This window comes from Hyla sarda, chromosome 9 (assembly GCF_029499605.1).
Source record: "Hyla sarda isolate aHylSar1 chromosome 9, aHylSar1.hap1, whole genome shotgun sequence".
NCBI lineage: Eukaryota > Metazoa > Chordata > Amphibia > Anura > Hylidae > Hyla > Hyla sarda.
The window spans coordinates 186,853,805-186,867,438 of NC_079197.1; the positions used below are offsets into that span (position 1 = coordinate 186,853,805).

Consider the following 13,634-nt stretch of genomic DNA (forward strand, 5'->3'; position numbering starts at 1 on the left):
GCAGAGCATTGCACCCTATTAGCAACATACACAGCAGAGCATTGCACCCTATTAGCAACATACACAGCAGAGCATTGCACCCTATTAGCCACATACACAGCAGAGCATTGCACTGGAGCAGTCACATCACAGCAGAGCATTACACTGGAGCAGTCACATACACAGCAGAGCATTGCACTGGAGCAGTCACATCACAGCAGAGCATTGCACTGGAGCAGTCACATCACAGCAGAGCATTGCACTGGAGAAGTCACATACACAGCAGAGCATTGCACTGGAGCAGTCACATATACAGCAGAACATTGCACTGGAGCAGTCACATATACAGCAGAGCATTGCACTGGAACAGTCACATACACAGCAGAGCATTGCACTGGAGCAGTCACATCACAGCAGAGCATTGCACTGGAGCAGTCACAACACAGCAGAGCATTGCACTGGAGCAGTCACATATACAGCAGAGCATTGCACTGGACCAGTCACATACACAGCAGAACATTGCACTGGAGCAGTCACATCACAGCAGAGCATTGCACTGGAGCAGTCACATCACCGCAGAGCATTGCATTTGATCAGTCCCATATACAGCAGAGCATTGCACTGGAGAAGTCACATACACAGCAGAGCATTGCACTGGAGCAGTCACATCACAGCAGAGCATTGCACCCTATTAGCCACATACACAGCAGAGCATTACACTGGAGCAGTCACATACACAGCAGAGCATTACACTGGAGCAGTCACATATACAGCAGAGCATTGCACTGGAGCAGTCACATCACAGCAGAGCATTGCACTCGAGCAGTCACATCACAGCAGAGCATTACACTGGAGCAGTCACATATACAGCAGAACATTGCACTGGAGCAGTCACATATACAGCAGAGCATTGCACTGGAGAAGTCACAACTAAGCAGAGCATTGCACTGGAGTAGTCACATCACAGCAGAGCATTGCACTGGAGCAGTCACATATACAGCAGAGCATTGCACTGGAGAAGTCACATACACAGCAGAGCATTGCACTGGAGTAGTCACATCACAGCAGAGCATTACACTGGAGCAGTCCCATACACAGCAGAGCATTGCACTGGAGCAGTCACATACACAGCAGAGCATTGCATTGGAGCAGTCACATCACAGCAGAGCATTACACTGGAGCAGTCCCATACACAGCAGAGCATTGCACTGGAGCAGTCCCATACACAGCAGAGTATTGCACTGGAGCAGTCACATCACAGCAGAGCATTGCACTGGAGCAGTCCCATACACCGCAGAGCATTGCACTTGATCAGTCCCATACACAGCAGAGCATTGCACTGGAGCAGTCACATATACAGCAGAGCATTGTACTGGAGAAGTCACATACACAGCAGAGCATTGCACTGGAGCAGTCACATATACAGCAGAGCATTGTACTGGAGAAGTCACATACACAGCAGAGCATTGCACTGGAGCAGTCACATACACAGCAGAGCATTGCACTGGAGCAGTCACAGCAGAGCATTGCACTGGAGCAGTCACATCACAGCAGAGCATTGCACTGGAGCAGTCACATCACAGCAGAGCATTGCACTGGAGCAGTCACATCACAGCAGAGCATTGCACTGGAGCAGTCACATCACAGCAGAGCATTACACTGGAGCAGTCACATACACAGCAGAGCATTGCACTCGAGCAGTCCTATACACAGCAGAGCATTGCACTGGAGCAGTCACATCACAGCAGAGCATTGCACTGGAGCAGTCCCATACACCGCAGAGCATTGCACTGGAGCAGTCACATCACAGCAGAGCATTACACTGGAGCAGTCCCATACACAGCAGAGCATTGCACTGGAGCAGTCACATCACAGCAGAGCATTGCACTTGATCAGTCCCATACACACCAGTGCATTGCACTTGATCAGTCCCATACACAGCAGAGCATTGCACTTGATCAGTCCCATACACAGCAGAGCATTGCACTTGATCAGTCCCATACACACCAGGGCAGGGGCGATCTACAACCTTCTCTATACCGCTCAAGGACACAGAGCTGGTGCTATAAACACATTTACTATAGAGATCGCGGAGAAGCAGGAGGCGGCTGGTGGAGAAGCTGCAGCAATGATCCTGCAGGGATACACGGCTTCTAATGTATCTAAGCTGAGTGCAGGGGGGCAGCAGAGACCAGGGCAGAGATCCAGCAGAGCACTGAGGGTCCGCAGCAGCTCCGGCACCTCGGACAGCTCCTCCCTGCAGCTCCTCTGCTGCTGACTGCTGAAGTTTTACTCCCCTCTTGGAAATTTGAAGCTCCCCAGCTCCAATGAGAGGCGACGGCCCCCCTCCTCCCCAGCAGTCTGTGATAGGCTGCAGCCTGCAGGATGCCAGCTCCCTCCCCCTCCCTGCTCCTCTGTCTCTCTTTACAGACTGCACTGGCAGTAGTTGTTAGCAGCAGCAGAGAGAGACAGCAAGGTGCCAGGATCCAGAGAACTCCGGGAGAGGAACTACAAATCCCGGGCACCCGGAGGACTGTGCCATAAGGAGCCCATTCTCCTGCTTGGATTGTTAACTACTTCATTCCCATTTTTCTGCATATTCCAGAAGAATTCCAGAAGGGAAGAGGCGTCGGGTGGGCTCGGGGGCTCCGCAGGAGTCTTCTCCCCCCCTGGACATTATCTGGAGATAACTGACAGTCTTCCTGCTGCATCCGTACTGGATTTATTTGCTGCTTGGCTCCTGCAGACATTCCGGGAGGGGGGCTCCGTGCAGCCCACCTGCTCTCCTATCCTTCACACTTTGTGGAGATCACAGGCATAAGGTGGGACTTGGCATTTTTTTTCTTGGCAAATCCACAATTGCAGATAAGGGGAGCCGGCGGTGGGCACTGGACTGCGTAAATGAATGGACGCTGCTGTCTGCTCTGGATCAGATGGGGCTGAGGGAGGTTTGGGGCTGAGCTGAGCCTCGGACTCCCTGTCATGCTCCCAGACACCTCCACATCCCTGCACATCTTGAGTCATGAGGACGCGGTATAAGTGCCCATCTAGTGCCCTCTGATGCCTTCTCCCTGACACATTGCGCATGCAGAGCAGGTGTCGGGGTCCTAGGCAGCCCCCCATTCTTCCATCCTTACATTGGAGCTGAGACTGCAGCACAGAAGGCGAGAAGAAGCCAAGTAGTGGACCCCTCACCCAGCCGGACCCCGATTGTGTAGATGTGTGTTGTGCCCCTTGGTTGTGTAGCCTGCACCTTGCATTTCCCCGCCTGAGCCCTGTCAGCCCCTCAGTGTGACACTTCAGGGGGCAGCAGAAGACACTATGTGGTCGTGTATGTGGAGGGAGATGGATATTTTGCACATTTTGCTTCTTCTGGTCGTGTCGTGGAGTCGTAGTCGGGCGCTGATCAATCTGAAGTACTCGGTGGAGGAGGAGCAGAAAGCGGGCACCCAGATCGCTAACGTAGCTAAGGACGCTAAGGATGCGGGCTTCGTGCTGGACCCCCGGCAGCCAGCCTTCAGGGTGGTCTCCAACTCTGCCCCCCACCTGGTGGACATCAATGCCTCCGGGGTGCTGGTCACCAAGCAGAAGATCGACCGGGACCTTCTGTGCAGACAGATGCCCAAATGTGTCATCTCCCTGGAGGTCATGTCCAACTCCATGGAGATCTGTGTCATCAAGATCGAGATCAAAGATCTGAACGATAATGCCCCCAGCTTCCCCACCGACCAGATCGACCTGGAGATCTCGGAGACGGCCAGCCCCGGCACCAGGATCCCCCTGGAGAGCGCATACGACCCCGACTCGGGCAACTTCGGGGTGCAGTCGTACGAGATCACCCCAAACGATCTGTTCGGCTTAGAGATTAAAACCCGGGGGGACGGATCCAGGTTTGCAGAATTGGTGGTAGAAAAGAACCTGGACCGGGAGACCCAATCCCACTACAACTACATCATCACGGCCCTGGATGGGGGGGACCCCTCTAATTTCGGGACAGTGGAGCTGAATATTAAGGTGATCGACTCCAATGACAATAACCCGGTGTTCGAGGAAGCGGCTTACACCGTCAATGTCCCGGAGAACGCCCCCCTCAACTCCATCGTCATCGATCTCAACGCGACCGATCCAGACGAGGGCACCAACGGGGAGATCGTCTACTCCTTCAACAGCTACGTGTCCGACAAGACCCGGGAGCTCTTCAAGATCGACCCCAAGACCGGAGTCGTCACCGTTATCGGGGCCATAGACTATGAGGAGGGCCACGTCTATGAGATCGATGTCCAAGCCAAGGATCTGGGACCCAACTCCATCCCCGCTCACTGCAAAGTGACAGTCAATGTGCTGGATGTCAATGACAATGTGCCTGTCATCAACCTGCTGTCAGTCAACAGTGAGGTGGTGGAGGTGAGTGAGAATGCGCCCCCCGGCTATGTCATCGCCCTGGTGAGGGTCTCAGACAGGGACTCGGGCATCAATGGTCGGGTGATGTGCAAACTCCTGGGCAATGTCCCCTTCAGGCTGCAGGAGTATGAAAGCTTCTCCACCATCCTGGTCGATGGCAGATTGGACAGGGAGCAGAGGGACCAGTATAACCTGACCATCCAGGCCAAGGATGGGGGGAACCCTTCTCTACAGTCCACCAAGTCCTTCACAGTCAGGATCACAGATGAGAATGACAACCATCCCCACTTCTCCAAAACCTTCTACCAAGTCATTGTCTCCGAGAACAACACCCCCGGGGCCTTCCTGCTGGCGGTGTCAGCCAGGGACCCCGATCTAGGATTAAATGGCAGTGTGTCCTACCAACTGGTGCCCTCCCAAGTCAGAGACATGCCAGTCTTCACCTATGTGTCCATCAACCCCACCACTGGGGACATCTATGCCCTCAGGTCCTTCAACCATGAGCAGACCAAGGCTTTTGAGTTTAAGATTTCTGCCAAAGATGGGGGGACCCCACCTCTCCAGAGCAATGTCACTGTCAGAGTCATAGTGGTGGATGTAAATGACAACACCCCAGTGATCACTGCGCCCCCACTGGTCAATGGCACCTCGGAGGTCTACATCCCCAGGAATGCTGGCATGGGCTACCTGGTGACTGTGGTCAAGGCTGATGACTATGATGAAGGCGAGAATGGCAGACTGTCCTATGAGATCACCGAGGGGGACAGGGGCTTCTTTGAGATTGACCAAATGAATGGGGAGATCAGGACCACCAGGACCTTCGGGGAGAACTCCAAGACCACCTATGAACTGATTGTAGCTGCTCAGGACCATGGGAAGCCATCACTCTCTGCATCTGCCTTGATTCTCATCTACCTGTCCCCGGCCCTGGATGCCCAGGAGTCCATAGGATCTGTCAATTTGTCCCTGATTTTCATCATTGCCCTGGGATCTATTGCCGCCATCCTCTTTGTCACCATGATCTTTGTGGCTGTGAAATGCAAGAGAGACAACAAGGAGATCAGGACCTACAACTGCAGGTAAGGAGCCATTCCCAATGTACCGAATAGCAGGGACGTGCACAGATATATATATATATATATATATATATATATATATATTATATATATTATTATTATTATTTTTTTTTTGGGGGGGGGGGCGAGGGCTCAAGTAAAAAAAAAGGGCACTTTTTGCTAAAAAATAAATAAATAAATATATAAATACATATATATATATATATATATATATATATAATATATATATATATTTATTTGTTTATTTTATTTTTATTTTTTTATTTTTTTATTTTTTTTAAACTGTCAGCTGAATAGGACCTGCATCTCCCCCACAGAGGTCCCAATCTAGGTGCATTAAAGGGGCAGGGGGTCAAGAGCCCCCTTTAGTCTATGTGTGCACGTCCCTGCATAAAAGGGTGAATAATGTGCAGTGTGACCAGTCCTGGTCCAATAAGTCAGAGCTTGTGCACCTTCCTATCCTCTCTCCCTCCCTCTGATCTTCTTATGTTTTCACTGTTGACCAGTATTCCGCATCTGGTATATGTATGGCTGTGTTTTTCCAACCAGGGTGCCTCCAGCTGTGGCAAAACTACAATTCCCAGCATGCCCGGACAGCCTTCGGCTGTCCGGGCATGCTGGGAGTTGTAGTTTTAACCACAGCTGGAGGCACCCTGGTTTGGGAAACACTGGTGTATGGACTCAATTGAATATGTCGCCTGATAATACAGGCAATGAAAGTGTTAAGCACTGCTATAGAACTTTGCATGTACAGCATAGATAGAGTGCTAATAGGATGGGGGGGGGGGGGTTGCAGAATGGGATTAGTTTATTCCTAGGTTTTAGAAATGCAACACAAATGACAAACTCATGCAGGTGTCTGCAGTCACTGCTCCTCTCTGCTGCCAGTTCATGGAGCAGGTTGCAGGAGACAAGGTGCCACTTCTGACTTTTCACCACTAGGTGGCAGTGTGAGCACAAGGAATGCACGAGCCAGCGGAGTCCTGCAGGCTGATGTGAATCACAGTTGGAATTTGAAAGAAAACTGAATTAAATGAAAACAAAATGATTTTTACATTCAATGCTGCCCCGTGAGGTGATCGCCCCCCCCCCCCCCAGCCCCGTCCCCCCTGCCCAACCCGAGTGACAGCACAAATGGCTAAAGAGAGAGCGAAAAACACCAACAAATGCCAGGAGTCACTGTCCATTCCTCCTTATCAGATCAGATTTATTAGAATTATTTCCATCTCACATATTGTGGAGGCAGCAGCGGGGTGGTGGGGGGGAGAAGCCTCCTGTATAGGGTGCGGGGGTGGTGGGGGGGAGAAGCCCCCTGTATAGGGTGCGGGGGTGGTGGGGGGGAGAAGCCCCCTGTATAGGGTGCGGGGGGGGGGGGGGGAGAAGCCCCCTGTATAGGGTGCGGGGGTGGGGGAGAAGCCCCTGTATAGGTTGCAGGGGTGGGGGGGGAGAAGCCCCCTGTATAGGCTGCGGGGGGGGGGGGGGGGGGGAGAAGCCCCCTGTATAGGGTGCAGGGGGTGGGGGGGAGAAGCCCCCTGTATAGGGTGCGGGGGTGGTGTGGGGGGGAGAAGCCCCCTGTATAGGGTGCGGGGGGGGTGGGGGAGAAGCCCCCTGTATAGGGTGCAGGGGTGGGGGGGGAGAAGCCCCCTGTATAAGGTGCGGGCGGGGGTGGGGGGGAGAAGCCCCCTGTATAGGGTGCAGGGGGGGGGGGGGGAGAAGCCCCCTGTATAAGGTGCGGGGGGTGGGGGGGGAGAAGCCCCCTGTATAGGGTGCGGGGGGGGGGGAGAAGCCCCCTGTATAGGGTGCAGGGGTGGGGGAGAGAAGCCCCCTGTATAGGGTGAGGGGGTGGTGGGGGGGAGAAGCCCCCTGTATAGTTTGCGGGGGGTGGGGGGGGGGGGAGAAGCCCCCTGTATAGGGTGCAGGGGGTGGTGGGGAGAAGCCCCCCTGTATAGGGGTGCGGGGGAGAAGCCCCCTGTATAGGTGTGCGGGGTGGGGGGGAGAAGCCCCCTGTATAGGGGTGCGGGGGGTGGGGGGGAGAAGCCCCCTGTATAGGGTGCGGGGGGGGGCACTGGGGCTACTATCAGGGACCAGGGCTATGGAGCAGGATTTCTCGCCTTACACTATTGTCAGGAAAATAACAAAAGTTTGGTAGAGAAATGGTCGCCCCAGATGAATATCAATCAGATACAGGGGGGGGGGAGGGGGGGGGGGAGGGGATAATATACAATATACAGCCTAATCCTGTTACTCTGATATCAAATATTACATATCACAAATATTACATATCACAAATATTACATATCAAAAATATCACAGATCACAAATATCACAGATCACAAATATCACAAATATTACATATCACAAATATCACAAATATTACATATCACAAATATTACAGATCACAAATATCACATATCACAAATATCACAAATATCACAAATATCACAGATCACAAATATCACAAATATCACAGATCACAAATATTATATATCACACAAATCTCATATCACATTTATAACATATTACACGTACTGTATCACATCTCAAATATCATATAAATCCCATATCACATATATCAGATATTACATAAATCACAAATATTGTATTGCATCTCAAATATTGCATAAAACACATATCACATATTATATAAATCATACAGCTTGTGAATCACATAAATTATATTGCATAAATCACATTTAAGACATATCACATATCACATAAATCACATGTATCAAATCATCATCACATATATCATGTATCAGATATTACAATAATCACATCTCACATATCCCATATATCACATAAATATCATATAGTATATAGCATAAATCACATATCACATCGATCCCATTACATAAATCACATATCACAGGAGACAGGCCGAGATTTACTAGATTGTTATGTATTATGTAGCTCAGTTTACTTATTGTTGTTATAATAATAGAAAATGCCACAAAAATCTGTGTAAAATCATAGATAGATAGATAGATAGATAGATAGATAGATAGATATGAGATAGATAGATAGATAGATAGATATGAGATAGATAGATAGATAGATATGAGATAGAGAGATATGAGATAGATATGAGATAGAGAGATATGAGATAGATAGATAGATAGATAGATAGATAGATATGAGATAGATATAAGATATATAGATATGAGATAGATAGATAGATATGAGATAGATAGATAGATAAGAGATAAATAGATGGACATATATATATATATATATATATATATATATATATATACACACACACATATGAGACAGATAGATAGATAGATATGAGATAGATATGAGATAGATGGATAGTTAGATATGAGATAGATAGATAGATATGAGATAGATAAATAGATAGATATGAGATAGATAGATATGAGATAGATAGATATGAGATAGATAGATAGATATGAGATAGATATGAGATAGATATGAGATAGATAGATAGATATGAGATAGATAGATAGATAGATAGATAGATAGACAGATATGAGATAGATACATAGATGTGAGATAGATAGATATGAGATAGATAGATACATAGATAGATATGAGATAGATAGATAGATAGATAGATATAAGATAGATAGATAGATGGATAGATATGAGATAGATAGATATGAGATAGATATGAGATAGATATGAGATAGATAGATATGAGATAGATAGATATGAGATAGATAGATATGAGATAGATAGATAGATAGATAGATAGATGCATCCCTGGAATGACAATTGCCATCTTGTCCTGATATCTAGGAGGGCATGCTGTGATTTGTAGTTCTCCCCAGATCACAGGCCCCTTCCCTGTCTTGGTATCTAGGAGGGCATGCTGTGATTTGTAGTTCTCCCCAGATCACAGGCCCCTTCCCTGTCTTGGTATCTAGGAGGGCATGCTGTGATTTGTAGTTCTCCCCAGATCACAGGCCCCTTCCCTGTCTTGGTATCTAGGAGGGCATGCTGTGATTTGTAGTTCTCCCCAGATCACAGGCCCCTTCCCTGTCTATTCTCCCTACAGATCATTGTATCTTCTCCCTGTGCAGTAAATCAGGTTCCTTTGGGCTGAATCCTATGACCCCCGCGTCCACTATAGGGGGGGGGGGGGGGATATATATATTCACTCACTGTCTATAGAATGGAGAATAATTAACCCTTTGGTTTACTGAAGCAGAATAGCAGAGCCTGCAGAGGATGTGAGGGGGCTGCACAGATGTAATGAGTCAGGGAGCTAAACATGTTACACCCCAGTTGTGCAAACATCTGCCTCTGTCCAAATACACAAGGCTGACTGCAGCGCCTGTGCTGATCTGTGGCTGATAATGCGGAGAGCAGATCTGTCAGGTCGGGGAGGCTTAGACTGGAGAGCTGCTCTCTGCTTCACTGACTACTATGTGCTAAGTCTCCTGCACTGTGTCCAATAGGGAGGGGGGTGCATTGACTGCTTGTAGTGAGGGGGTGGGGGGTCAGGTGCATGCACTGCTTCCAGTAAGGAGTGTCAGGGGGCATGGGGGACTCATGCATGGTGGGGGGGGGGGGGAGAGTAGGTGCATGCACAGGAGCACGGGGGGGGGGTAGGTGCATGCACAGGAGCACAGGGGGAGAGTAGGTGCATGCACAGGAACACGGGGGGAGTAGGTGCATGTACAATAGCACAGAGGGAGTAGGTGCATGCACGGGCACATGGGGAAGTAGGTGCATGCACAGGAGCACATGGGGAGTAGGTGCATGCACAGGTGGGGGTTAGGTGCATGCACAGGAGCACGGGGGTAGGTGCATGCAAAGGAGCACAGGGGGAGTAGGTGCATGAACAGGAGGAGTAGGCGCATGCACATAAGCACATGGGGTAGGTGCATGCACAGGAGCACAAGGGGGAGTAGGTGCATGCACAGGTGGGGGTTAGGTGCATGCACAGGAGCACGGGGGTAGGTGCATGCAAAGGAGCACAGGGGGAGTAGGTGCATGAACAGGAGGAGTAGGCGCATGCACATAAGCACATGGGGTAGGTGCATGCACAGGAGCACAAGGGGGAGTAGGTGCATGCACAGGAGCACATGGGGGAGTAAGTGCATGCACATAAGCACAGGGGGAGTAGGTGCATGCACATAAGCACAGGGGAGTAGGTGCATGCACAGGAGCACAAGGGGGAGTAGGTGCATGCACAGGGGCACATGGGGGGAGTAGGTGCATGCACAGGAGCATAGGGGGAATAGGTGCATGCACATAAGCACAGGGGAGTAGGTGCATGCACAGGAGCACAAGGGGGAGTAGGTGCATGCACAGGGGCACATGGGGGGAGTAGGTGCATGCACAGGAGCATAGGGGGAATAGGTGCATGCACTGTTTCCAGCAAGGTGCCTCAGAGGGGATTTCCGTCATTTGGGGAATTTGGGGGTACATGCAATGTTTCCCAGGGGAGCTGGGTGGGGTGGTAAGGAGCAAGCACTGCTTCCATTGGGGAGCCTTGAAGAGGGGGGGGGGTACATTGATTGCTTGTAGTGAGGAGCACAGGGGGTGGGAGTAGGTGCATGCACTGCTTCCAGTGAGGAGAACAGGGGGGAGTCTATGCAGCCCCCATTGCACATAATGCAGTTATAGACTATAGATCCCCCCCCCCCCCCCCTTTTCTTCTTAACAATTTTAGGAAATTCTATCAAAATGAAAAATTGATGGGCAGGCGAAAATTACAATTCCTCCGCTCTGCCCGGCAGAACCTTCCCTCTGTATTTTCCCTGTGCGGCTGGGAGTCTGGATGACTTTTTCGTGGCTCCGTTGCCCCTCCCCCCACCCCCATCGCTATTTAATTCTGTGGTTTTATTTCCGTCAAGATGAAAATGTCATCGGGACTGAGGGATAAATCCATGTCATATTTTTTAGTTTTATGTGACATTTCCAATTGCCGATCGTGGGCCTCCATTCATTACCATCACTTAGCTTTCTTGGGTTTTCTCGTAGGAGGAAGAAAAAAATAAATAGATAAAAAGGAGGTGGTATTAACCCTTCATGGCCTGCGCTGTCTCATTGATCTTTCCCAATGCAAGGAGAACTTCATGATCATAGATGTAGATCTGCAATGTGTAGCTATGATCATAATCCCAACCCCCCCCCCCCCCCCCCCAACCCCCCACACATCTGTACCTGCCCATAGAGGGCCTGTTAGAAGAAGTAAATCATTTGGTCCATAAATGCATTGTATAAGTTTGTGCCCCCCTCCCCTTCTATCCATAGTCTATGGCTGTGGTCTCCAAACTGTGGACCCCCAGAGTGCTCAGAAAACCCCCCTGTGGAGGAAACCTCAAGGGAACCATGGCTGGAGGACTGTCCTTCTCTTGGGCTTAGAGCAGTGTGTTCCTACTATTCTGCCTCCAGCTGTTGTAAAACTACAACTCCCAGCATGCCCAGATTGCATCCAGTGGAGGGAACCTCTAGAGAACCATGGCTAAAGGATTGCCATTCCCTTGGGCTTAGAGCGGTGTTTCCCAACTAGTGTTGCTCCTGCTGTTGCAAAACTACAACTCCCAGCATGCCCGGACAGCCAAAGGCTGTCCGGGCATGCTGGGAGTTGTAGTTTTTCAACAGCAGGAGGTACCCTAGTTAAGAAACATTGGGTGTCTAGAACTGGACTTCACCTATAGTAGTTGTCCGGGCATGCTGGGAGTTGTAGTTTTGCAACAGCAGGAGGCACCCTGGTTAAGAACCATTGGGTCACTAGAACTGGATTTCACCAATAGAAGTTGTCCAGGATGTTGGGAGTTGTAGTTTTGCAACAGCAGGAGGCACCCTGGTTAAGAAACATTGGGTCACTAGAACTGGACTTCACCTATAGCAGTTGTCCGGGCATGCTGGGAGTTGTAGTTTTGCAACAGCAGGAGGCACCCTGGTTAAGAAACATTTGGTCTCTAGAACTGGACTTCACCTATAGCAGTTGTCCGGGCATGCTGGGAGTTGTAGTTTTGCAACAGCAGGAGGCACCCTGGTTAAGAAACTTTTGGTCTCTAGAACTGGACTTCACCTATAGCAGTTGTCCGGGCATGCTGGGAGTTGTAGTTTTGCAACAGCAGGAGGCACCCTGGTTAAGAAACTTTTGGTCTCTAGAACTGGACTTCACCTATAGCAGTTGTCCGGGCATGCTGGGAGTTGTAGTTTTGCAACAGCAGGAGGCACCCTGGTTAAGAAACTTTTGGTCTCTGGAACTGGACTTCACCTATAGCAGTTGTCCGGGCATGCTGGGAGTTGTAGTTTTGCAACAGCAGGAGGCACCCTGGTTAAGAAACATTGGGTCACTAGAACTGGACTTCACCTATAGCAGTTGTCCGGGCATGCTGGGAGTTGTAGTTTTGCACCAGCTGGAGGTTCACAGTTTGGAGACTACTGGCCCGATGTGGTGAAGCAGTGTCTATGGCTTCTATTTGTGGACTGGGTATTCAGGTCGGGAGTTTTCTCGCTTTCTTGGCTTCTTGCACTTATTTACTTGTATTTTCTACTCGAATCTCCATCTTTCAGTCATTTGGGGGTTGTTTAGCTATCAGATTGCTCCTCACGCTCGGGTGCTTGCAGGAGAAGAGGAGCCTTAGGTGAGACGTGACTGCTCATTGACTAGTCATTGGAGATAAAGGTTCCCTGTATAATAGACTGTAGTCTCCAATAAGCAAATCCTCCGGAGTATGTTCTCCCAGGCCGGACAGGTTATCATCATCATCCTCACTTCACCGCACAAATGCATTAGTAAATGCGACACATGCCTTCCCGATCCTCACTGACAAGCATGCAGATGTAGCAGAGCCGTTGACGATTTGCATAGGACTGCATCTAACAGCTATGGTTGGATAGGGGTTGCTGTTGTATCACAATGTGCGAGTGGATACAATGTGTCAGCTTAGATGGCTGATTAGTAACAGTGACATAAATGGTTAATATTAACATTTACCCAAATTATTGCAAGTCAGCCCTGCGACATCTGTATTCTATGGCCCACTCTATCATGGTGGTCAAATACCTAGTGCATCTTTTCCCAACCACTGTGCCTCCAGCTGTTGCAAAACTACAACTCCCATCATGCCCGATCAGCCAACAGCTGTCTGGGCATAGTAACATAGTAACATAGTTCATAAGGTCGGAAAAAGACCAGAATCCATCAAGTTCAACCTATGACCCTAATGAGTCCCTACTGAGTTGATC

General features: G+C 49.6%; 1 protein-coding gene across 1 annotated transcript in view; it reads left to right on the forward strand.

Moving 5' to 3' along the window:
- The first annotated feature begins 2,433 nt into the window (after window positions 1–2,433).
- PCDH19 (protocadherin 19) overlaps window positions 2,434–13,634 on the forward strand; it is a 59,350-nt gene continuing 48,149 nt past the window's right edge. Inside the window, exon 1 of the mRNA XM_056541465.1 lies at window positions 2,434–5,459. Coding sequence (XP_056397440.1) covers window positions 3,301–5,459 — 2,159 coding nt within the window. The 5' untranslated portion in view covers window positions 2,434–3,300. The remainder of the gene's footprint in view (window positions 5,460–13,634) is intronic.